This window comes from Typopeltis vanoorti, chromosome 15 (assembly GCF_054136105.1).
Source record: "Typopeltis vanoorti isolate ZY-2024b chromosome 15, IOZ_Tvanoo_1.0, whole genome shotgun sequence".
Classification (NCBI taxonomy): domain Eukaryota; kingdom Metazoa; phylum Arthropoda; class Arachnida; order Uropygi; family Thelyphonidae; genus Typopeltis; species Typopeltis vanoorti.
In genome coordinates this window covers 37333180-37357083 of record NC_143563.1, presented here as the reverse complement: position 1 = coordinate 37357083, position 23904 = coordinate 37333180, and the positions used below count along the sequence as shown (strand labels likewise).

Below are 23904 nucleotides of genomic sequence, written 5' to 3'. Positions count from 1 at the left end.
AATTATGCCTTGATCTAATGACTGAATAATGCTTGTTGTATTGGGTGGAAAAAACACTGCCTGCACATTTGGATGTTCTAAATGCGGATGACTTGGTGCATTGTCAACAATTAATAAAACTTTAAAAGCGAGAGTTTTTTGCTTCATATATGTTTCCACTTCTGGTACATAAGTTGTTACCCAGGCCTTTTGTATTAGCCATCCAATGTACCGGCAGCTGTTTTAGATCTTTGCCTTTTAGAGCACGTGGTCTTAAAAATCGATTTACTAGGAGGGGTTTCAAAATTTGATCCTCTGATGCATTACTACCGAGTAACAACGTTACTCGATCTTTGCTTGCTTTAAACCCACTTGCTTTTTTCTCAGACTTTGCGATGTAAGTTCGACTAGGCATTTTCTTCTAAAACAATCCTGTTTCGTCAAGATTGTTTTGGAAACACTTGATCGGGACAATATCCACTAAATTCAATAATTTTGGCTAACTTCTCTTGAAACTTTTTGTCTGCTTCTTCATCTGCTGCTGCAACCTCGCCTGTAATCTTCACGTTATGAGGTGCATTCCTTTTTAAAAATCCGGTTAGCTATCCTTTGCTAGCCGAAAATTCTTTATCGGCCTGGAAAGCGAAAGTAAATGGCTCCATCTGTTTCATCTGTTCATAAAACCGAAGAGCTTTTTGTTTAATTAAATAACCACTTATAGGAATTTTTCTTTGAGTTAATTCTTCAATCCAAATTACGAGCGCTAGTTCCGTTTTTTCTAATAAAGCTTCTCTTGAGTACGATGATAATTTGGCACTTAGTTTTGTGCCAGAAATGACAGATTTTCTTATTGCGACTTCAATCTTTTTAAATGCTCTTATAGTAGATTCGCCTAAATTAAAATGTTTACTAATTGCCGTAGATCTCTCTCCTTTTGCTGAGCGATCTAAAATTGCAATTTTCATTTCCAAAGAAATTGCTTTTTTCTCTCCATTGCACCAAATTAAATCTTTAAAATAAAAATTAGCAAACTTTAGACTTACGATAATGAAAAGACAAACACTTACTCACATGCAAAATTAAACTTCACGAACGCTCACTGCTTACACGTTACTCACGTTACGCCAGAATGTGATGTAACACGCTGTTCATTATGTACAACGGGGAAACCCCGAATTTGCATGAAATATGCACCGATAAAAAAGATACGCATAAAAAGAGACCCGAGTGTACAATCCATTATATTAAAATATCGTAAAGACCTGCTTTTAAATGTAATTTCCCAAAATTATGACGTTACCATCGATAAAAAAAATATAAATTTGAAGGATGTAGCATGCTCAGTTGCTGCTGATTGGGAAGCCGTCGAAACTGAAGCAATTCGAGGGTCATGGAAAAAACTGTGGCCTTCTAGAATTTACCAAGATAACTACGGTGATACACAAAAAGAGGAAATTCAAAAGGTGTATAATTTGGTTAAAAATATAAATCCAGATGTTACAGAATGGATTACAGGTAGAACCGAAAGTGAATTCGAAATCAAATCAGATGCTGAAATTATAAATATGACGCTACAGAATGAATTAGAAGACGATGATGACGATAAAGAACTTGAAGAAAAAAAAGTAAAACATGGAGAGGCAGTTGACAGTTTCAATATGTGTACAGAATAGGCTAAGCCGAATGATACGCCATTCCACAAAATTTTATTGCTAATGCAGCTCCGAGAAGCATTCGAAAAACGTAGAAGCAAAAAAAAAAAAAAAAAAAAAAAATATCGGACTTTTTTACAAAGAAATAAAAAAACTTTTTTTGCGTTATTTTGTGAAACTTTTTTGTGTTCTGTACAAGAAAGTGATATTTTTTACGCAAATTAAGTTATGTACTGAACTATGCAATTTTATTAAATCAGAATCCTTAGCAATACAGGTACATACAAACTAAATTTTTTACTAAAATAAACTTGTATTATTTTTTAAGTTTTACATTACAGTACAGTAGCTTTTTTTTTATCAGTTACCTCATTTATTTACAGAATTAAATTGATGCACCATTAGAATCTGATTATTTTTGTCTTAAACGCGTTATAGTTGTGTGTTTGGGGAAAATTAGCTAATCCGAACGAGCACGGTTTTATTATTTCGGATTAGCGAGATACCACTATAACCAGTTCAATGTAAATTTGAAAGGGGAAGGGGGGGGAGGGAGACATTCACGGAAGAATAATTCTCTCGTAGATTTTTTTTAAGTCAATACAAATACAGAAGAATCTTATTGATTATGTTTAGCGACCATTTAGATTGGTTTACTCTTTCAAAACGTGTTTTATTCTGGAGATTGAATTTAGCAGTTCAGATTCCTTGTGTATTTCGGTGGTTTGGCAACAAATGTCGCATGTCGTGCCACAGTTTTCTCATCACTAGCCTGGAGCTATTCAAAGAGAAGTGCTCAAATTATTCCCCGTTCATTTCCAATCGACTTATAATCAAGAAAAAATATTCTTAAACCAACAATAGTGTTTAGATTTTTAACTTTTTTAGTGTTTAGCAAGTTACACCTCTGAAATTTAAAATTATATGATTACTGATGTCCAGTCGTCATAAAATGGCCTAAAACTACTGCTTATGAAAGATTTCATCTTAGAAATTTGTTTCATTTTGTAACTGGTGCCCTTTGATAGATAATTCGTATTTAGAGTTACTGTACTCATATGGAGCCTCTATAACCCAGTCAGACGACGCCCCTTTACTTGGAATCATCTGGATTTGAATCCCGTCTAAGACACAAAGGAGCTTTTTATAAAACTTTTCTACTGTGGGTGAGTTAATCGATCTCATACTGTTGTACCAGGTGTTATCCTCCTGAAATGTTTTTCTTCTTGCAAACAGACAAATCGGCTGCGTATTTAGTCAATATGTCTAAGTTCGACAGACAGCTTATCTTGCTAAGTTAAGGCGAGGAAAGTCAAGGATACTTAGCCGATTATGTGCCGTAAAGGCCAATAAGTACTAGTGATGATGATCATATACCTCTCCACGATGAATATGATGATCGTATGCATTGTGGATAGGCAGCTGTTACCTTTCAACCTGTAGGTAATCCGAGGATTAACAAATAAATTTTGGTTTTGATATTTTCAGTGTGAGGATGTAATGGGGTTGTTTTCTGCTGCGAAGACTGGTGTTCAGTGAGACGTTATGGCATCGACAGGTATCGTTAAAAAAAAAAAAAAAATGGGCTAGTGCGAGATGTTCAGCGTTTGTGTTATATGGGCATTTCATACAAAGTCTAACTGAGGATACGTTAACAATATACTCAACTGGGCTCACGGACCATCCATCGCGTGAACTATTGATCGCGGAAAAAATTTTATTTGCTGAAAATGTTATTCTCTAGAAAACTGAAATGATATTGCATTGATCCCAATATATGAAAAATAAATGCAGTGCAAGATAAATTTCAAAATATAATTTTATTATGTATCTATGTATTAGTCCACGCGGTTAGCCGAGTGGCTGGTTACTTCACAACCATGTGCCTGGGTAAAGGAGTGTCCTGGGTTCAATTCCCGTCGCTAACGTGAGGAGCTTAGAATCTTTCTCAGGCATAGCCAAGTTAGCCGGTGGGTGAGAACTGCACAGTATTTCTCCCCAGCTTATCTGGGATTTTTCCTCCCGCAAGCAGGCAAACTGGCCTTGAAAACATAATGCTTATACAGAGATAGGATACACTGGGAGGCATGGGGCCAACCACCTTATCCTTGTATAACGGTTGCGGTTATAAGGAATAAAACCCTCGACACCGTAAAGGTAAAAGAAGGAAAGATCTATGAATCATTTAATTAGATTTTCATAATATTTTTATCCTTATATAGTGAAAATAATATTTTATTGATTGGTGAGTTTCCTAATTTCTGTTGCGCCTTAAAAAGATATAAATATTCTTTCTTACTTTGATACTACAGGTTCTGTTGATGGAATATTAATATTTACAAAACTGGAATAGGGTGGTTTAGGGAGAAAGGGCACGATATTTAAGAATATTTATTATGCGAACCGTTCAATTTTTCTGCGCACTTAGATACCCATCCAGATGTGATATATATATATATATATATATTGCACATTTTATCTGAACTAATTCAGAAGACGAGGTGTTTCAGTTACTGAATACACATGTATTTTTGAAAATAACTGCACTTTTCCTACATATGAAAGATATTTTGTACGCTGTTATCGTTTGCAGAGCTAGTTTAAGATCATACTGTAGGTGCACTTTTGAGTAATTATATTAAAGAAAATGATAATAAAATTACGTAAATGCTATCATAATGATGTAAATCAGAATTAGCTAAATTGCTATCTGCGGCTGCAATACTATTCTTTACCTTTTCCTCCAATGCTAGTATTTTCAGACGAAGAAATTCATCTCTCACCTAATAACAATTACAAACATCCATGTCTATTGCGATTTTCGAATCCACAGCTCATTGGTGGGAGAGGGTGCGCTATCTAGTTGGTTGTTCATCGTCATGGTTTATTTACAATTTACATTTCGTAAATAGGGAAACGAACTAAATAAACAGGAATAAGAAAATGTTAATTATTATATGTAGTTTTCCAGGCATCTCTGTTTTGAGCCAGTTGAGTTATTTCTCGTGGAGGGAGGGAGGGAGGGAGGGGGAGAGAGAGAGAGAGAGAGAGAGAGAATATCTGTGCTGATAAGGTGGTTAATATATATACTGCCAGAATTTAGTTGGTCTTTTTCTCCCCGTCTTTGTCCGTTTGAGGGGGCGTATAAAAATAAGATGTCAAATTATGGAGAAGGAGGATGTCTCAGTTGATGTCCATGCCAATCAAGTTGACGGCTGAGTTGGGTTTTTTGGGTTTTTTTTTTCCCCTCTTCTAAAATACTGGAATTACGAATATGACTCTTCCAAGAGTAATCGAGGAACAGCCTTAAATAAGTTGTATTAAAGCTATTAAGTTTTTATTGCTTTTTGAGCGGAACTGTCCCATGTCTCTCCACGATACAAGAAGATGGCCTGAGGGGTTGCTTTATAAAGCCTAATTTTTGTTTCCAAGGTAACGAGGGATGATTTCGAAATATTTCTTACATTCATGTGTTGAATGAGATTTATATTTTCTTAATAATAATAATAATAATTATTATTATTATTATTATTATTATTATTATTATTATTATCAGAGACCTCCACGGAGTCAAGGACTCATCGAGGGAGGCTGTAAATTACCCAACCCATCTATCATACCTCCCCATAAATTCATTTACACTAGATGAACTCACTACCTCTAAGGGCAAATTATTCCACTCACTCACTGCTCTCTGAAAGAAAAACCTAGCTCTTACCCCTTTCTTGACTGAGGACAACCTTAACTTCCATGGATGCCCCCCGTGTTCTCTCCCCGCCTTCCATGTAACGAAAAATTTCATCATTTAAAGTGATATAACACCCATTCAAAAGTTTATAGACCTCTATCATATCACCCCTCTTTCTCCTGTTAATCAGAGTCTGTAATCCACATACTCGCAATCTGTCTTCATAATCTAAATCCCATAATCCGGATATAATCTTTGTAACTCTTCTTTGCACCCTTTCCACAGCTTTTTTACCCCCTTGGAACCCGGGAGACCAAATCTGCGCACAGTAATCCAAGTGTGGTCTTATCAAAGCCTTATAAAGAGGCAAAATTACTTCCTTATCCTTACATGTCAAGGTTCGCTTCAGCATAGAAATTATCCTCTGAGTTGTATTTGCAACTTTTGCTATGTGACCTTTTGAACTTTAAATTCTTATCCACCAATACACCAAGATCCCTTGTCTCTTCAGTTTCTTGTAGCATAACCCCTCTAATATAATATGCCGCTGGATCTCTAATCACGCCAAAGTGCATAACTTTACACTTACTAACATTAAACTGACAGTCATTTTCGTTTGCGCAGATTTCCAGTCTATTCAAATCATTTTGTAATTGCTGAATATCAGTAGCATCCCTGATTGCCCTGCCTATCTTCGCATCATCAGCAAACAATTTCAAATCTGATGATAGACCCTGCTTGAAGTCATTAATGTATAGATTGAACAATAATGGCCCAAGGACTGAACCCTGAGGTACACCACTGGTTACCTTAAATCTTGCAGATTCACACCCACTGTATACCACTTTTTGATATCTGTCTGTTAACCATCCCCTGATCCAAGTCAATAGATTATGTTCCAATCCCATATTCTCCAGTTTACGCAACAGCCTATCGTGTGGTATCCTATCAAATGCCTTAGAAAAATCCAACATTATCATAGTGTATCCATTTCCTTTATCCCACTCGACCGTAACACTGTTATAAAATATGAGCAAATTGCTAAAACATGACCTTCCTTTAGTAAACCCATGCTGTTCCCTGCAGAGTATAGAATGATTGTCTACCCATTTCTGTATGCGAGTTCTTACTAACTTCTCTAAAATCTTCACTACCACACCAGAAATACTAATAGGTCGTAGTTAGACACATCAGTTTATGCACCACCCTTGTGCAATGGAACTATATTATATTCCTTCCATTCCTGTGGCATCATTCCTGAGCTGAGACTCAAGTTATACAAATGTGTGAAAGGCCTAGCCAATTCAGCTGAACATTCCTTTAACAAACGGGCAGATATTCCATCTGTCCCTATTGACAAATTCTTATCCAGGTTATGCAAAAGCTCTTCAACCTCATTTTCATGAACCTCTAGCTCTTCATCCAACGTAGCAGTAGCACTGTGCACCATACTACATACACCTGGTTGATATATCTTAGCAAAGTGAGCACTCATTAACTGAACAATCTCCTTAGCTTCCAACATTCATGTACCATCTGCATTCAATAAAGTTATTCTTCTACATTCATTCTTTCTTTTGCTTGCGGCATAACGATAAAATTATTTTCGATTGCCTTTAGCTTGCATGGCCAATTTCTTTTCATACTCCGTTCTAGCTTTTCTCACAATACTTGTTACTTTTCTGGCCTGAGCTTTATATATTTCATAACACATCTCACTCTTATTCTCACGATACTCTTTCCACATCATCTTCTTCTTGTGGATTTCTAGCTTAATAAGGCTGAATATCCATTTCACACCCAACCTATTTACTCTTCGAACAGTAGGGATACATTCAGATACCGCCTCATTCAAGCACGTTTTCAAAGATTCCCATGCATTGCTGACATTTTTCCATTCAGTAACTGATACCATGGGACCAAAGATAGTATTCTTCTAAGTCGATCATAATTTCCAGCTTTGTAGTTCAGCATGTAGCCTGTTTTAATCGGAGCTTCAATACAAGTAGATACTTCCCAAGAAAGAACAGCATGATCACTGTCACCAATTTGTGGTAAAATAGCTATATTTTTGACAGAGATCCCTTCTGACGCTATGAGCAAATCCAACACTTTTTGACCTCAAGTTCCTTCTTTCACATGCTGCTTGAGAAAGTTATCCCGCAACAATTCAATAAATTCCTGTTCTTTCTGATCATGAGATTTCTCTTCTACCCAATCAATGTTTGGAAAATTAAAGTCACCCATAATGATCATTCGCTTGGTACCCATAAGGCTAAATTGGTGATGCATTTCTTCGTCCCCTACAACTGAGCTGCCAGGTCTGTAGCAACACCGCACCATATATTTCATTCTGTTAACCTCCACTTCACACCAAATAGACTCAAACTCATCGCTACATGGGACATTGTTTTCTTGTATTTCTATCCTAACTGGACTTAAGTCATCTGATATCATTAGTAGCACTCCTCCTCTCCTATCTCTTCTGTCATTCCTAAAAATAGTATATCCGTCATACTCGATCCCACTTACCATATCTGATTCTGATAGCCAGGTTTCACTAATGCCAACAATCTTAGGCCACATCGTATTCAGTAAAGCAACAAACTCAACCCCTTTGTTTCTAATGCTCCTAGCATTTGCATATAGGCAATAAATTACGACCTAGTCTATTCTTATAATTAGATATGCAATGTATTTGGTCTTGTTCTAGAATTTTCTCTTTTCCCCTCCCCAAACATACTTAAAAGGTCCGAACCCAAAGCATATTTTTCCACTCCTACGCCACAAACATAACCATGTTCAAAGGCATTTATATTTTTATCACGTTCGTATACCATAGCTGATCTTTCACACACATTTTTCCCATTCCTCCCTTGATGATCTAGTTTCCCTGACTCTCTGCATTAAGTCTCATACCATTAAGTCTCATACCAAGAAGTAATTTCTCCAGGCTTCTGATGCCAAATGAATTCAAGTGCAGGCCATCATTCTTATACAAATCTTTTCTGCCATCAAACACATCCCACACGTCTAAAAACTCACATCCATATCTTCTACATAGCCTGCGCGTGAAATCATTTGCTATCATCGTCCTCCTTCTTAACTCAGTACTATCATATCTAGGTAGTAATCCTACAATTTTTACTCTCTCACATTTCTTTCTCGCTTCTTCCAACAGACCTTTCATATCTTCTCTCATACTATGTTTGTTACCACTTAAATTATTAGTACCTACCAGCACTACCATTTATTTTACATGTCTTTTTTGTTTTTGAATTACGTTTGTCATATTTTTAAATTTCGCTCCCGGAAACTAGAAGTGGTGACTCCTTCGGCAAGCGCAAATTTTAAAATCGAGTCACCATACCATATCATCTCTTTTTTCTTAGATATTAACTGACTTACCTTGTCGTTATTAATATTTTGATTACCAAGTTCAGTATTTTCCTGCCTGTTCTTGTTCTCATCCTTTTTCTTATCCTGTCGAAGTTTAAACAAACGTTTTTCCATTTTCCAATTCCCTGGTGGATTTCCTAATAATTTCTTTTAACCGAGCTATTTCTAATGTCAGCGTATTCTCAGATAAATTATTATCATCACTGCAGCAGTGTTTTTGTTCAGGACAAACGCGCTCCTCAGTATCAACTTTAGCTTTAGTCACTGCCTTGTTACGACGAGTTTTTGGCGCCATTATTAAGAGTAGTAAAAACTAATAATTTTTCTGAAATTATGTTATAAAACACTTTAGTACAATAACTACACTAATAAAACTACAATAATATACTAAAATACACAATTTATTATAAGAAAACACTTAATAAATCGACAAAAATCACAAATCTTTCTAAGTAATATGTAACTTACAGTGTTTATATTTGAGCCTAAGTATTGGAAGTATTCTACTTTTTTTCTAAAGGTTGGTTGTGTTCTGTAATGATGGAACCTTGTACTATATTTGTGAGTATTTTAGTTTTATTTTATTTCATTTAACTGTCAATCCAAATATTTTTGCAGCTTGGCATAGTTTGTCAAAGTGTTGTTGCGCCTTGGCTAAAGATGAGTGTATAAATACTATATCGTCTGCATAGCGGAGGTTGGTAGCCGGTTGAGTCGGTTGTTAACGACTTAATATTTCTGATTACAGTTTACTTTTGAACGGTTCACAAGAGAAATAATTAATTACGTATTTCACTTTGGGAGCATCCATCTAGATATATTTTTTTTCAGTAAAAAAGACTAAATATAAAATTTTAAATTTCTTAGTGTCATAAAATACTAGTATTGAAAGGAAAAGGTACAGACTAGTATTGAAGCAGCAGATTTACTTATGCTGATTTACATCATTATGATAGCATTTACGTAATTCTATTATCATTTTCTTTAATATCTTTACCCCAACGTGAACCTATGATCATAAACTAGCCCTGCAAACGATAACAGCGTGCAAGATGTCTTTACTATGCAGGAAAAGTGCAATGATTTTCAAAATGCACGTACAAGAAATTTACCGTACAAGACGCCGATCGATAAGGTGTGCCTGCCGATTTTCAAAAAATAAATAAATAAATAAAATAAATAAATCACTTAAATAACTTACTCTTCTCTTTGTGAAGGACCGCAGCGGATTTTTATTTAGAAGACTATAGGCCAGGGGTGGGCAACCTTTTTAAGTGTGCGTGCCGAAATCGCCAAATCTTTGATGCAAACTTTTCTCACGTGCCAACCGAAATTTTGGAAACATATTATTATTTAGTGTCTTTTAAGTATTGGGAAGACCTTTTCAAATAATAAAAACTCACACTAGAGCGGTAAAATCAAAGAATATCGTAAGACTGATTATTGTAAGTCATGTAAGATTGAATGAATGTAAAAATTAGTGACGAAATTTTTCCTTCTACATTGTCGACAGCGTGGATATTTTATATTTCCTTGAAGTGTAATTCTAGCTGCCATATACAGCCACACAATTTAAAGATGCAATTTTTAACATGAGCAAAAGAGTAAACACTAATTCTGATTTTTTTTTGTTTTTGTTTTTTTTATAAAGATCAATCACACAAATTTTTTTCTTCAAGTTTTCCAATATGTTACAGTGCACAATCTCATAGTCGTTTTACTTCACTAAAGTACAATAAAAGAAAATAAAATTAAAGCTATTCTTTTATTAATTCTTAATCCCTTACGAGTAACATAAAAATTGCAGATAATATAAACTGCTATTTTACCTACACAATGTATTAAATAGAAGTCATTCTTTACTATTTTTAGCAGAAAATATTAAATCAAAACTAGAGAAAGAAAAATAGTGGACGTTTTATTTATGTTAGTCGATAAGACTTCTGCTGCTGCATCACTGATGACAGATAATTTATATCAGGTTTATATTTTGTAACTTTTAGAGATATGCATGTGCTACTAGTTTCATCTGTAAGGCTACTCCTATTACAAAACTTGACAAAGTTCATCACTGAGAACAATAATTCACAAGAATATGTAGATGCTGTTGCAAGGGTTTTTTAAATATACAAAAGTTTCTGGAATAGTATTCCAAGTCCTTAGCACCTCATTTTCCGCACTTCTCTCTATTACTCGCATCTCTAATCGCTCCTTTTCAATATTTTCCAAATCAACTCTCGAGTCGACAAATTTCTGCCTCCAAATTGAGTTACTTTGAAAATCAATCAACTGTATTTCAAAATCATCCATATTTATCCACGTAAACATCTGCAAGTTTAATTCATCTACTTTTATTGTATCTGGAAACTTAATGAATTTTGCAGTCTCTTCTAATTCTCTGAACTTAGTAAATCTTAGAGAGAACTGCTCAACAGTTGACACAGTGACGTTTAAAAATAGCTTTTGAAGACATCGCGGTCTGTTTTGTCATCCTTTTGGAGATCATTGATGTATTTCTTTAGGTTTGGAAAATATCTAAATCTCTCACTTTCTATATAAAACTGCTAGTTTCTTTTCAAATGCCTTTTATGCCATCAAACATAACATTAATAGTCTTACCATAGCCCTGTAGTTTAAGGTTAGTCATTTAACTGTTCGCAAAAATCTGCAAAAAACATCAGTTCACAAACCCACACGATGTCACACATTTCTTTATAAGACATTTGTTGATTAGTAAAAGAGATTTATTTCATTCAGGCATTTAACAAATTATTTCAGAACAAGACCTCGACTAAGCCAGTGAACACTGTTGTACATTATTAGTCCTCTGTACATCGAACTCACATCATTCAATAGATTCTGAAATTGTCCTTTATTCAAAGCAAGTGCAGAAATGTAATTAACAACCTTGGTTACTGTTTGCATCACTTCTTGAAGTTCCTTTAGGTTAAAATGCTGGATATGTATTTATTTATTTAATTGGTGTGCCAGGTTTGGCACGCGTGCCAAGGGTTCCCCAACCCTGCTGTAGGCGAATCTTTCCTGCTTTAAACGATATGTCTTTGCTGATTATTTGTGTAAGACTATCGATTATTAAATAACATTAAGACAAATTTCTTATAGTTTTCTTATTCAGTGCAGTGAATTGCTTATCCTAGCAAGGGAATTCACTGTACGTCAAGAAGAACAGTAGAGAATGGGATTTTTCTCAAACTTCGGGCCTAATAAGATGAAATATGGACATGTGAAAACATCCATGATTTCTGATAAAAGAATCGGAGATTTGGATTCGTTTGGATTATATCGAACAGTACACTCAAAACAAAAAAAAAGTTAATAAATTAGTATTTTTTAAAGTAAAACATGATATAATACAAAAATATAGAGGCAGTGTGAATAATGTATAAATGAATATATACTTAAATAAAAAGTATTATTATAACATATTGCACACAGTTTATATTATTTACAAAAGGTCGCCATTGCAAGAAAATCTAAAGCAATAATGAAAAAAGGGCATTGATAGAGCTCTGAAATAAAATACAACTAAAAAGCATAAAATTAGATATCGTCTTTTTTCCCACAAGGGTATTGTTGTTATTAATAATAATAATGTTATTATTATTGCAATGGCACATCCGAAAAATCCAGCCCTCATACCTTTGTTAACCACAACTTCCAGGGATGACCTCTTGTTCTGGCCCCTCCAGCCAAGTGCTGAAATATTTCCCCTGCATCTATCCTATAAAACCCTTTAAGTCACTTAAATGTTTCTGTTATATCCCCTCTTTTTCTCCTATCAACCAACTTCTGTAATCCATACACCCACTATCTATCCTCATAGGAAACATTCCACAGTTCACTCACCATTTTGGTCATGGCCTCTGAATCATCTCCACCTCTTCCTCATCTCCAAGTAACCCAAGTGACCAGACCTGAGCACAATAATCCAGATGTGGACGTATCAAGGCTTTATATAGAAGGAATAATAACTTCTTTATCTCTGCTAGTTTAGAGGATATTTTAGCAAAATGCCCTCTAAACTTTAACTCTCTATCTACTACTACCCCCAAATCCCTGGCTTCATCAATTTACTGGAGTGCAGTTCCCTCAATGTGTTACACAGTTGTTAATCTTTTCACCCGAAAAGGCATAGCCTTATGCTGTGCCACATTAAACTGACATCTATTATGATTTGTGTATACTGTCAGCCTTTTTAAAACATCAAACAACTGAATATTTCTTATAGCATTTATGTACAAAATAAACAGTAGTGATCCAAGCACAGAGCCCTGCGGCAAACCACTAGTGACTAGTTACATAGGCAAATTGTATATTCCTTCAATTACTAAAAAGTGCAGAAAGAAAACATGAAATTAGCTACCGCATTTTATAAAAAGCGAATTTTTACGTTTGAAAGAAATGAACAATAGAAAGCAATTAGCTTAGCAAACTGTGCGTGAATCTGACTTTGGCTTGTTTTAGATTAAAAATAAAAATGCTTTCCTATTTTTGCGATAGATGGCGCCACCAGAGTGTCAAAATACATAGTTCATTGTATATCCTTCCGCTATCTCAACAATAAAAAGATAAGCCATTTTTCGTAGCCATGAACTGAATTTCATGAATAGGAGAGGGAAAAAAAAAAAAAAAAGATTCGCTTCATTACCTTAGAATGTAATAATAAAATCCGTTAATTATTTGAACTTCAAAGTTTATTGACCTTCAAGTATAATATGTACACATACTGTCAGGGCCATCGTTAGATTAGATCGAGCCCTGAGACAAAAAATTAAATATCCCCCTGATGGATTATGAGACAAAAATATAAGAAAATCTCCAATTGCTTTTTTTTTTTACAAGAGAAACATTAATACAAAACGATTACATAATATTATTAATTAAATGTTTGCTATACGGGGATATCGCACAATAAAACTGTTTATAAGCTCTTCTGAATTTAAATTATAAGCTATGTCCGAATCTGTCGATATAGTTGCCAGACCAACCAATCTTTCTTGGGTCATCGCTGTTCGCAAATAATTTTTAATCAGTTTCAGCTTGAAAAAACTTCTTTCCGGACTTGCTACGCTAATAGAAATTGTTAGCGTAGCGACGACGCCTACCCGCAATATAGATGAACAAGTACCCTTATTAAGCCGCGCGGTGAGGTAGGCTACATCTATGCTATACCTTGTCGACGGTACTGCATACCGTCCACTGAATTTAGAAACTTTTAAATTAAAGATACCAAGAAATTGTATACTTTGTTTAATCTTTATCGAAGTGTAAGCAAAGTTAGCGCCTGAAGTATTTTCAGGACTGGAGCAACTCGTGGTAAAGGTGGTATGACTTCACATCACTATATATATAACTATATATATATATATATATATATATATATATATATATATATATATTTAGCTATTCTACTTCTTTTTATTAAGCTGGAAAGTCCATGTTTTTTACCTTGTTATGTTTATAAGTCTTATGTTTTTTCTTTCTCACCTAAAGAAGTCGGAGCACTGATGAAACTAGTCGTGATTTATTAAAGGTTTTTGTAATACTTTCTCGGGTTCTAGTCAGTTAAATTTTAATTTTATAAATGTATACATCCCGAGTAAATCCTAATTACAACAAATATATATTTATTTATATATATTATATATAGGACCGCGCAGTTGGCCTAGTGGCTTTGCGCTTCGCAACCTGGGGAAGGAGTGTCCCAGGTTCGATTCCCGTTGTAGACGTGAGGAATTTGAGGATCTTCCTTAGGCATAGCCAAGTTAGCTGGTCGTGGGCATGGTCAGTAGGGTTTTTTCCGCCAGTTTGTCTGGCATAATAATTGTCTATACGGGACGAAATTAATTAATAATTGTCTATCAATAATTTTAATTATAAATAGACATATAGATAATTAATTGTCTATCAATTAATAGCCCAAATCTATGATAGAGGAGAAATACCAAAGGAGTTTATGAAATCAACCATAATGCCAAAAAAGAATAATGTAAACAAATGCAGCCAATTTAGAACAATAGCTTTAATCCCACATGTTAGCAAAATTCTGCTAAAAATTATTCAAAATAGAATTTATTCAAAAATAGATTGTCTATTGGATGAAGACCAATTTGGATTCAGAAAGAATAAAGAAACAAGAGAGGCAATACTCTGTTTAAGAACAATAATAGAGAGATTATTACCTTAGTCAAAATACTTACATTTGCTTCCTTGATTTAGAGAAAGCTTTTGATAAAGTAAACCAACAAATACTCCTAAATTGTCTAACTAATATCGGCATAGATTTGATGGATAGGAAAATAATTTATCAAATTTACAAAAATCAAAATGGACGGATTAAAATCAATGACAAGGAGAAAATAATAAATATAAGGAGTGGAGTAAGACAAGGATGTATACTTTCACCACTTTTATTTAATTTATATATTGAAAAGGCCATTCAGGAAATTAAAGATAAAATAAATAGTGGCATAAAGATAAATGGTGAGCAAGTCATGTGTATGAGATTTGCTGATGAAATAGCCCTTGTAGCAGAAGACAGAAGTAATTCTATAATTTATAAATTATATATTATAATAGAAGTAATTTAGTAATTCTAGCATTGTTAAAAACAATGCTAGAATTACTAAATAATAACCTTGAAAAATATAAAATGAAAATCAACACAGATAAGACTAAGATCATTGTTACAGGCAAAATTCCTATCAATATAGAGCATATAGACATCAGCGGGAAATAAATAAAACAAGTGAAAAGCTTTAAATATTTACGAAGCCTAATAACATAAGATGGCAGAACAAGAGAAGACATAAGATCAAGAAATAAACAATGCAAAAGCCCATTTCTCAAAGATGAAAAGCATTTTAACAGGAAACCTCAACTTACAATCGAAAAAAAATTTAGTAAAGACATTGATATGGAGCATTGCACTGTATGGATGTGAAACCTGGATTCTAGGCAGAGAAGATGTAAGAAGATTGGAGGTTTTTGAAATGTCGTGCTGGCACCGCATGAACAAAATAAAATGGACAGAAAATAATCAAACGAACAAGTCCTGAGAGAGAGAGAGAGAGATAAGCGAAACAAGAATTCGAATTAAATCGATCAAAATTAGAAGGGATAGGTGGTTTGAACATATACTTCGACATGATGGCCTTGTGAAAAGAATAACTGAGGGCAAAATAGATGGGAAAAGAAGAAGAGGCAGACCAAGGAAAAGCTTTCTTGACCAAGTCAAAGACAGCACGGGTTTGAGGAGTTACCAGGAGGTTAAGAAGAAAGCCAATGCCAGGACGGAATGAAGGAAATTGCTGCTGAGCTACCAGTCTTGGGACTGATGCAGATTTGCAACTGATGAAATTATATATCTCCGCAAGGAGATGTGCTTTGCATTATGGGACACTAAGGCAAGTGATGTGAAGTCATACCACCTTTACCACGAATTGCTTCAGTCCTGAAAATACTTCAGGCATAAACTTTGTTTGCCTACACTTGGATAAAGGATTAAACCAAGTATATAATTTCTTGGTATTTTTAATTTATAGTATAACCAAGTGGAAAAACTTTCAACAACTATCTATCTCTAATCCAGAGTATTAGAAACGCTTATTCAAAACCGTGTTGGACCTCCTTTAGCATGAATTAGAGCACATATGCGGTTTGGCACAGTTTCCCAAAGTTGTTGGATTGTGTCTACGTGTACAATATACTAAGCGTGCATCAGACTTTAGCTCGCTCAGATTTTACAGAAGAGGAATTTTCAGCTAACGGAACTGTTTTTCTAATATGTCCCATGTATTCTAATGGGGGGTTTATATCCGGCCTTTGTGGTGGCCGAGGAAAATGGTGGAAGTCGCTGTCGTTCTCGCCGAAAAATGGCTGAACAATCCTGGCGCGATGGACAGTAGCAGTGACGTCCATGAAACAGCAGTGACGTCACCTGCTGAATAAAAAGTCAATATTGAAGGATGGAGTTGATAGGCAACAATGTCCAGATATTCCTTGGAAGAAACCTGACCTTCTAGCAATATCAGGATACTCGTTCCGTACCAACAAAACATGTCCCATACCATCACTCCAACCACTGACACCACTGTAGGCGAACTTTCCAGTTCTTCACAGAAATCAGTGGTTTCCGTATAGGCGACTGCCAATACCGATCCTCTTCAGTTCCCTGAGCATAGTTCAATGAGATATGGATCGAGAACAGCTTTTATTAAATGTTTCAGTCAATTGCTGCACACAGAATAATATTTTTCCAATATTTGTCAGAACTCCATATATATGTCGTTCTTCTGAGGCACCTCTTACTGTATCAATACATCTCGATCTTAGTCTTCCTCTGGGTCTTTTTCTGCTATATTGGCAACAATGATCTGTTCCATTAGTGTTTCATTCTGTTTAAGTGACCATACCACCGCATTCCTGAATGCTAATAATGTCTAATTTACTCCTTTATACACCAAAAGTTGAAAAAAATTGGAAACACTAAAATGTTTAGGAATAGAATTTGTTTGCGTTGGCTATATTGAAAAAAAAAAAAAAAACTTGTTGGAAGCACTGAATATTCTTGTATGTTTACACTCTGCAACTCTGCAGTTCTCAGAATTATTATTATTATTATTATTATGCGTTAGTACTTTCTGATTTTTTAACACGAGTTATCGTGTTAAAAAATCGGAAAAATGGGAGACTTGTCCGACTTTCAAAGAGGACAAATCATTGGTGCGCTTTTAGCGGGAGCATCTGTGACAAAAATTGCCACATTATTAGGTGTATCGAGATTGACAGTTTCTATGGTTATGTCGGCATATATGCATATCATAACAAGATAACATCGAAGAGAAACAGTGGGCGAAAATAAAAAATGACAAAGAGATCGTCGGACATTGAGAAGGATTGTTTCGAAAAATCACAGAACGACTGCAGCACAGGTAAAGGCAGAACTGAATATTCATCTTGCAGAACCTTTCCACAAAAACCCTGCGACGTGAGCTTCATAAATCTAATATTCACGACCTGCAAAACAGTGCTCAGATGCGTAAACGATGGTGTCAGGACCATCAAACCTGGACATTAGAAAACGGGAAACGTGTGATATTGTCAGAAGTCAACCTTCACACTGTTTCCTACATCAGGACGAGTTTACGTTTGGAGAACACCCAAGGAAGCCTACAATCCCGAATGCGTGGTTCGGACAGTAAAGCACTGCAGAGGTTTTATGGTGGTTTGGGCAGCAGTATCGTGATATTCTGTTGGTCCCATCATTATTCTTCATGGCAGAAGAGGTCCGTTGGCTATCATCCCACAAATACTGAATGGGGAACGCTACAAGGACCTATTAAGCCGACCATCTCCATCCATATCTGCAGGAGGTCTACCTCGACCACAGTGCCATCTTTCAACAGGACAACGCACCTTGTCATCGAGCTCGTACAACTATTGAGTGGTTGGAGAAACACAACGAGTTCGCCACACTGCCTTGGTCCCCTAAACTTCCCTGACTGTAACGTAATTGAACATGTGTGGGATATGCTAGAACGGGTTGTGAGAACTGTTGATCCTCTTCCACGGAATGAGCATGAACTGACGGAGTTTTGCTGCAGCGGACATGGGTTGAGTTACGCATGGAGGATATTCCACACCTTGCGGAATCATTTCCTAAGAGTCTGCAAGCCGTGAGTGCACAGAGAGGTGAGCCAACGCGTTATTAGGTGGGTATTCCTAATGCGAAGGTAATTTACTGTATGTCTGTATTACAAGAGTTTCCGTTATTTTATTCAACCCTTGTATATTTAGATATACAGTAATATCCGCTTTAAGACGATTCCTTCATACGACTCTTTTCAATTAGGACTAATGTTCTATTTATCAGCATTCGCTCATAAAACGGTTTCAGCGATATGACGCTCTCCCGTGTATCAACCGATGCGCAGTTTTCGTCAGCTGTTTGTTTACCATCTCGTTGCTCACAACATCTGTTTGTGTTTTGGTGTTTGTCTGTGAATTATGAACTGTACAGAACTATTATTGTATTTTATTGTTGTTGATAATGATAGATAAAATTCAAAATAAGGATGCTGCTGTTGTTGTTTCCACTGAACAGAAGACGCGTAAACCTGTTACATTAGATACTAAGATTATTAAAGTTAGTGATGATGAAGTATCGAACTCTAAGATAGGTCACATTCTAAGCTTACTTTGCACTAGTATTGTTAGCAGTGGCGGCCGGTGAAAATTTTAAGTGGGGGTGCTGCATATACAAAAAAAAAAAAAACTTTTTTTCCTAATCAGTAACGAATTTATTAATAAATAAATTTACATATAAAAAATTGCTTTATTAAAAAAAATTCATTCTCACCACGAACAAACACCAATAATAAAAGTTTCGTATCAATAGCAATGACAAGTGCAAACGAATATCCGCGTTAGATCGCAGTGCATTTGTTTCGTGTAACGACAATTGAAAAAATAAAATTCTTTTCATATTTTCAACAGTGACACTCGTCATAATTCAGCCTTGTATCTATAATAAATAAATAATTATATGTTATTTTAACAAAATAAAATAGAATTTACAAAAAATAGTTCACCACGCACACGCACCAATAATAAACGTTTCATACCTCACAGAAATAAGGTGCGTAAGGATACTAAAAATACACTGCCGTTTGAGCAGTTACAGTTGGGAATGACGTAACGTGCAATGACAAGAGCAAACAAATATCGGCATTTGATCGCAGCGCATTTGTTTCGTGTAAGGATAACTGAAAAAATATTATTCTTTTCATATTTTCAACAGTGACACTCGACAACGTGCAATGACAAGAGCAAACGAATATCGGCGTTAGATCGCAGTGCATTTGTTTCGTAATCTAAAGCGTTAATCGAACAATTCCAATTATTAACTATTCAATCAATGTCAACACATAAGCTGTAACCTTAAACATGATGTATTGCAGTTATATAATGTTGTATACATTGTTATTATTTATAAACACAAACAAAATTTAATTTTTTCATTTTTTCCTTGGGGGTGCTGCAGTGTAGCAGTGCTTACGTACGGGCCGCACTGATTGTTAGTTGTTTATAATAAAATTCGTAGTGAAGTGAAAGTGCTACACAAGTTAATACTACAGTTATTCGTAAACCGGACAATCTTATTGCTAAAATGGAAACTTTTTTAATGATGTAGGTTGAAGACCAAACTGGCTGGAGTATTCTCTTAAGTTAAGCTGTTCAGTATACCTTTAATTTATGAAAATTATTCTTTTTTTTGTTTGTTTGTTTGCGTAACCGACGTAAATGAATGCTTTATTCACGTCATTTACGCAAGTTTATGGTTACCTAAAAAGGTTATGAAATTATTACATGCATCTATAAGTGAAATAAAAAAAAAGGCAGTAATTCGCTATATGAGGGTGGTCTGGAACCTAACGTGTCGTATAACCGGAGTAATATCCAAAGCAGACTTGTGAAGAGAAAAATTTGAGAATAAGCTGAAAAAAAGGCCTGGATAAAATTCTGATAATTTATAGCGCAAGAAACAGAAATTGTAAGGAAGATAATTAGAAATAAATACACAAGTTTTTGTCTTATATATAAAACTTCTTCAGGTGTAAGAAAAGAAAACTAAGATAAAATGTAAAAGATTAATAGTAAGGTGACAACCTACTAGATAGTTATGTAGGATTCTGTTGATTTTAAATTATGTCTAGAGATTTGTTTACATTGTTGTGCGGGTTGTGCTTGTTCATGCTCAGCTAGCTATAGCTTGGAGGCGTTCTGAGAATCTCATACTAGGATTCATAGTTAAGTGTTTAGGATCCAACAGCATGTCGGTTTCCATAGCACTTGCAGAGAGTACATGACAGGGCTACGGCTTCACTTCTTTGATATTTAATATATGCTCTAATAGGCTCCTCAATGTGTTGTCCACAAGATTTCTCAGCCTGTCCGTAGTATGGTCTCTTGCAATCGCACCACAGTTGGTGAACTCTTGGCTATTTCAAGGGGTTGTGTCGAGGTTTCACGAATCAAAATGAGCGATCTCATACGAGACTCCTAAAATTCACAAATTACCCCTCTCTGCCCAATAGTTGAAAGCATAGATTCTCCTAAATACATTCTTACTAAACATCTAGACTCTGAACACTTTATATTCATATTTATCTTACTTTGCACTAGTATTGTTAGTTGTTTATAATAAAGTTTTTATAGTGAAGTGAAAGTGCTACACAAGTTAATACTACAGTTATTCGTAAACTCGACAATCTTATTGCTAAAATGGAAACTTTTTAATGATTTGGGTTGAAGACCAAACTGTTTGGTCTTCAATAGGCAAAACCTTTTTTGATGAACTGAACATTTTGAATAGGTTATATATAGTTTTTTTTTTCTTTTCCCAACGTCTCCAGTGATGAGCTTTTAAAATTCTACGACACAAATTTTCCAAGTAAATCATGGCGCCCTCAGACATTGTATCTTCCGTGTACTTTTAGTACAAAGGTTTTATAAATAAATAACACTTAGCAGGCAATCCTCTTTCTTCTGTTTTACCAAATCTTTACATGGAAACATTTTATAAAAAAAAGGTTCTCGGCGACAAGTGCGACTTTCACTTTTATATTTCCTCGATCACATCAACATAGAGAAATAACCACAATCATCACCAGGATAAGGACGGAACACTTTAAAGGCATAAAAATCCATCCGGACGGTAGTAGAAGTTATGAAACATGCAAGAACTGTCCAGGGGTCGAACTAACACCTGTCCATATCTATTCTTGTCTAGCATTTGTCACTGCTCTACAGAAAATTGACAATAACTCTACAGAAAAGCTCTACTTCATCAAAGTTCAAGAGATTGCCAAAGCAGTTCTACAGGCCCACGGTCATATCTAGAAGCTCTTCAATGGACTCGACAACGACAACATCACATCAACAACAAACATCCTTACATTAAATTTACCTACAAACTAGAGTCCGATGGTTTGCTTCCATTTTTAGATCTAAAGCTGACGAACTCATACTTATAGATATCTACATGCTTGTTTCCACCATTACAGATCTCAAAAAGTGGGCATAATTTCAAAACTGAAACCAAAAGCCAGTCATCTCATTACTGAAGAGAATGAGCTAGCCAAAGAACTCCAATTTCTATGAAACAGTTTTCTGTAGAATGGTTACAAAGGGGGTATACCGATTCAAGACTTTAACACTAACACAACACACGATGCACGTCAAATGACGAAGAAATCCAAGATTTTTTTACTCTTCTCTGTATTAGCTCTATTTCGATAAACTATTTTCAGGAATGAAACAAAAAAAAAAAAAAAAAAAAAACTGAAATTTCACTGTTGCCTTGGAAATAGCTATAAACATGAAATACTCTTGAAAATCATAAATATTCGCCATTTACTTACTTTGCAATAATAATGTTTTACGTAAAATGCAGAAACATATGAGTAATCTTTGGTAATCCATTTGCGAATACTAATGCACCCAATCTGGCACCGCTTGGGAACACTCATGTGAGTCAAGATATAGGAGAGTGGGAGAACTGAGAGAACACTAATATACATTATCACGCTTATCATGCGAGATTAGTTTATAGTTTCATTTAAAGGTGCAACAGCGTATCTGCCTTTGTTTTGATAACGTGCAAGCACTTTTTCATCCCCGTAGGTAGGTAGAGTTAATTTTTTTAAAAAATTCTTGTAGACCTTAATTAATTTGAACATTATCTGTTTGTCGATTTGTAACAAAAAATAATTATCTTATTAGTTGAATTTTGATTAAGTTTGAATATTTCTATTCTAATACGATGTTAGAGATGTGTTGCTGTTTTACAAAATATTGTGTACCATCTGTATGTGCAATATTCTAGCACACGAGGAATGGCTTGAACTAGAATGGATATGCAGACTACAGAAGTAAGTAAGAAGTAAACGCCTGGAAGAGATTTATTATGTCTATACCCAAATACAAGGACTATTAGAACAAAGGAATAGAGTTCGTTGCCTTGGTGAATACACTGTCACCTCTGATTGCTAGCATTCGTGAGACTCGGTTCTCAGGGGAGAATATACTGGTATCCTTCCCTGAGTATTGAGTGTAACTGGTATTGAGTGTAACGGGTACAGTATTTTTAGCCAGGACATACAGAATTGGAGAAGGAATATGCTCATAATGATATCGGATGAGGTGAGTCCAGTTAGGATATAAAGCTATAACTGCAATATTAATAACAATTTTTCACGAGTATGAAGCTATCCAGTGTCAGTCTATCAAGATCAAATACATGGTGGAGTGTTGTTATAGCTTAAGTGGATCAGTGGCTGATGACGATGAAATGTATCGCCAAATAAGTAATGGCTGCTGAACGAGTAATCATAATGGGGGATTAATTATCCGAACATCGATTGGGTAGCAGTGAAATCTCATGAGAAGAATGAACCTATTGAGCGGTTACAAGACAACACCCTAGAGCAGCATGTGACAAAAGGAACCCGAATTCAAACGTAGTAAAGAATTAGCATGATCCGCTAATTCATATGTACTGTAGCGGAAGTCTGTGAATACTCTCTGTTGTGACATCGATTCTAAGCTCAATGTTATCGATCATCCACATTTCTATTCCAGTTTGAAGTATTTAACGCTAATTAATGAAAGACCCTAGCAATTGACAAACAGCAAGAAGCATCCAATAAAGACAATTTTTTTCACTTCTTCTCTAACGCTAGCATACTCCTCTATAAGATCTTATTGCTCAACTAATTTCGAACTAGATTTGGAGAATACGATTGCTGCCTCAGTATTTCGCACAATTTTCTAGATATGCAAGATTTTATGAAATATTATTCTCTAAATAAAGAAATGTCTCCAGAAAACTATCCAAGAAATGCGTAGCTGTTAATTAGCAAAAACTCCTTGCAGAAGCAAACTGTATAAAAATAGCAAGGAACAATTAATAAAATCTAAGTGAAAAAAATCGTAGAAAGAAGACAAAAAAGAATGATGTCATCTTTCCACGGCTTCTGCCAATATTTATGGTTCTTAATGCTAGCTGTCCAGAAGAAATACCATTATAAGTTCAACTGTAGTTGTTTACTAAAGTAATTTTTCTTTTCTTTTATGGGCGTTTTCAGAGTTAGTTGATTATGG

The 23904-nt window shown here is 35.1% G+C and overlaps 1 protein-coding gene across 9 annotated transcripts in view; it reads right to left on the bottom strand.

The window, feature by feature from the left end:
• Positions 1–23904, bottom strand: part of LOC150098636 (uncharacterized) — a 180350-nt gene that overhangs the window by 143763 nt on the left and 12683 nt on the right. For 2 of the 9 annotated variants that reach the window (XR_016549490.1, XM_090404911.1), the window contains exon 1: positions 22164–22254. The exons of 2 other annotated variants lie outside the window; for them this stretch is intronic. Coding sequence is in view for 2 of the 7 variants with exons in the window: in XM_090404908.1 (XP_090261034.1) it covers positions 22164–22271 (108 nt within the window). In the remaining 5 variants the exon portion in view is untranslated. Of the gene's footprint in view, positions 1–22163; positions 22285–23904 lie in introns of those variants that run through there. 5 more of the 9 variants (XM_090404910.1, XM_090404912.1, XM_090404908.1 and 2 more) reach the window with 4 other exon arrangements.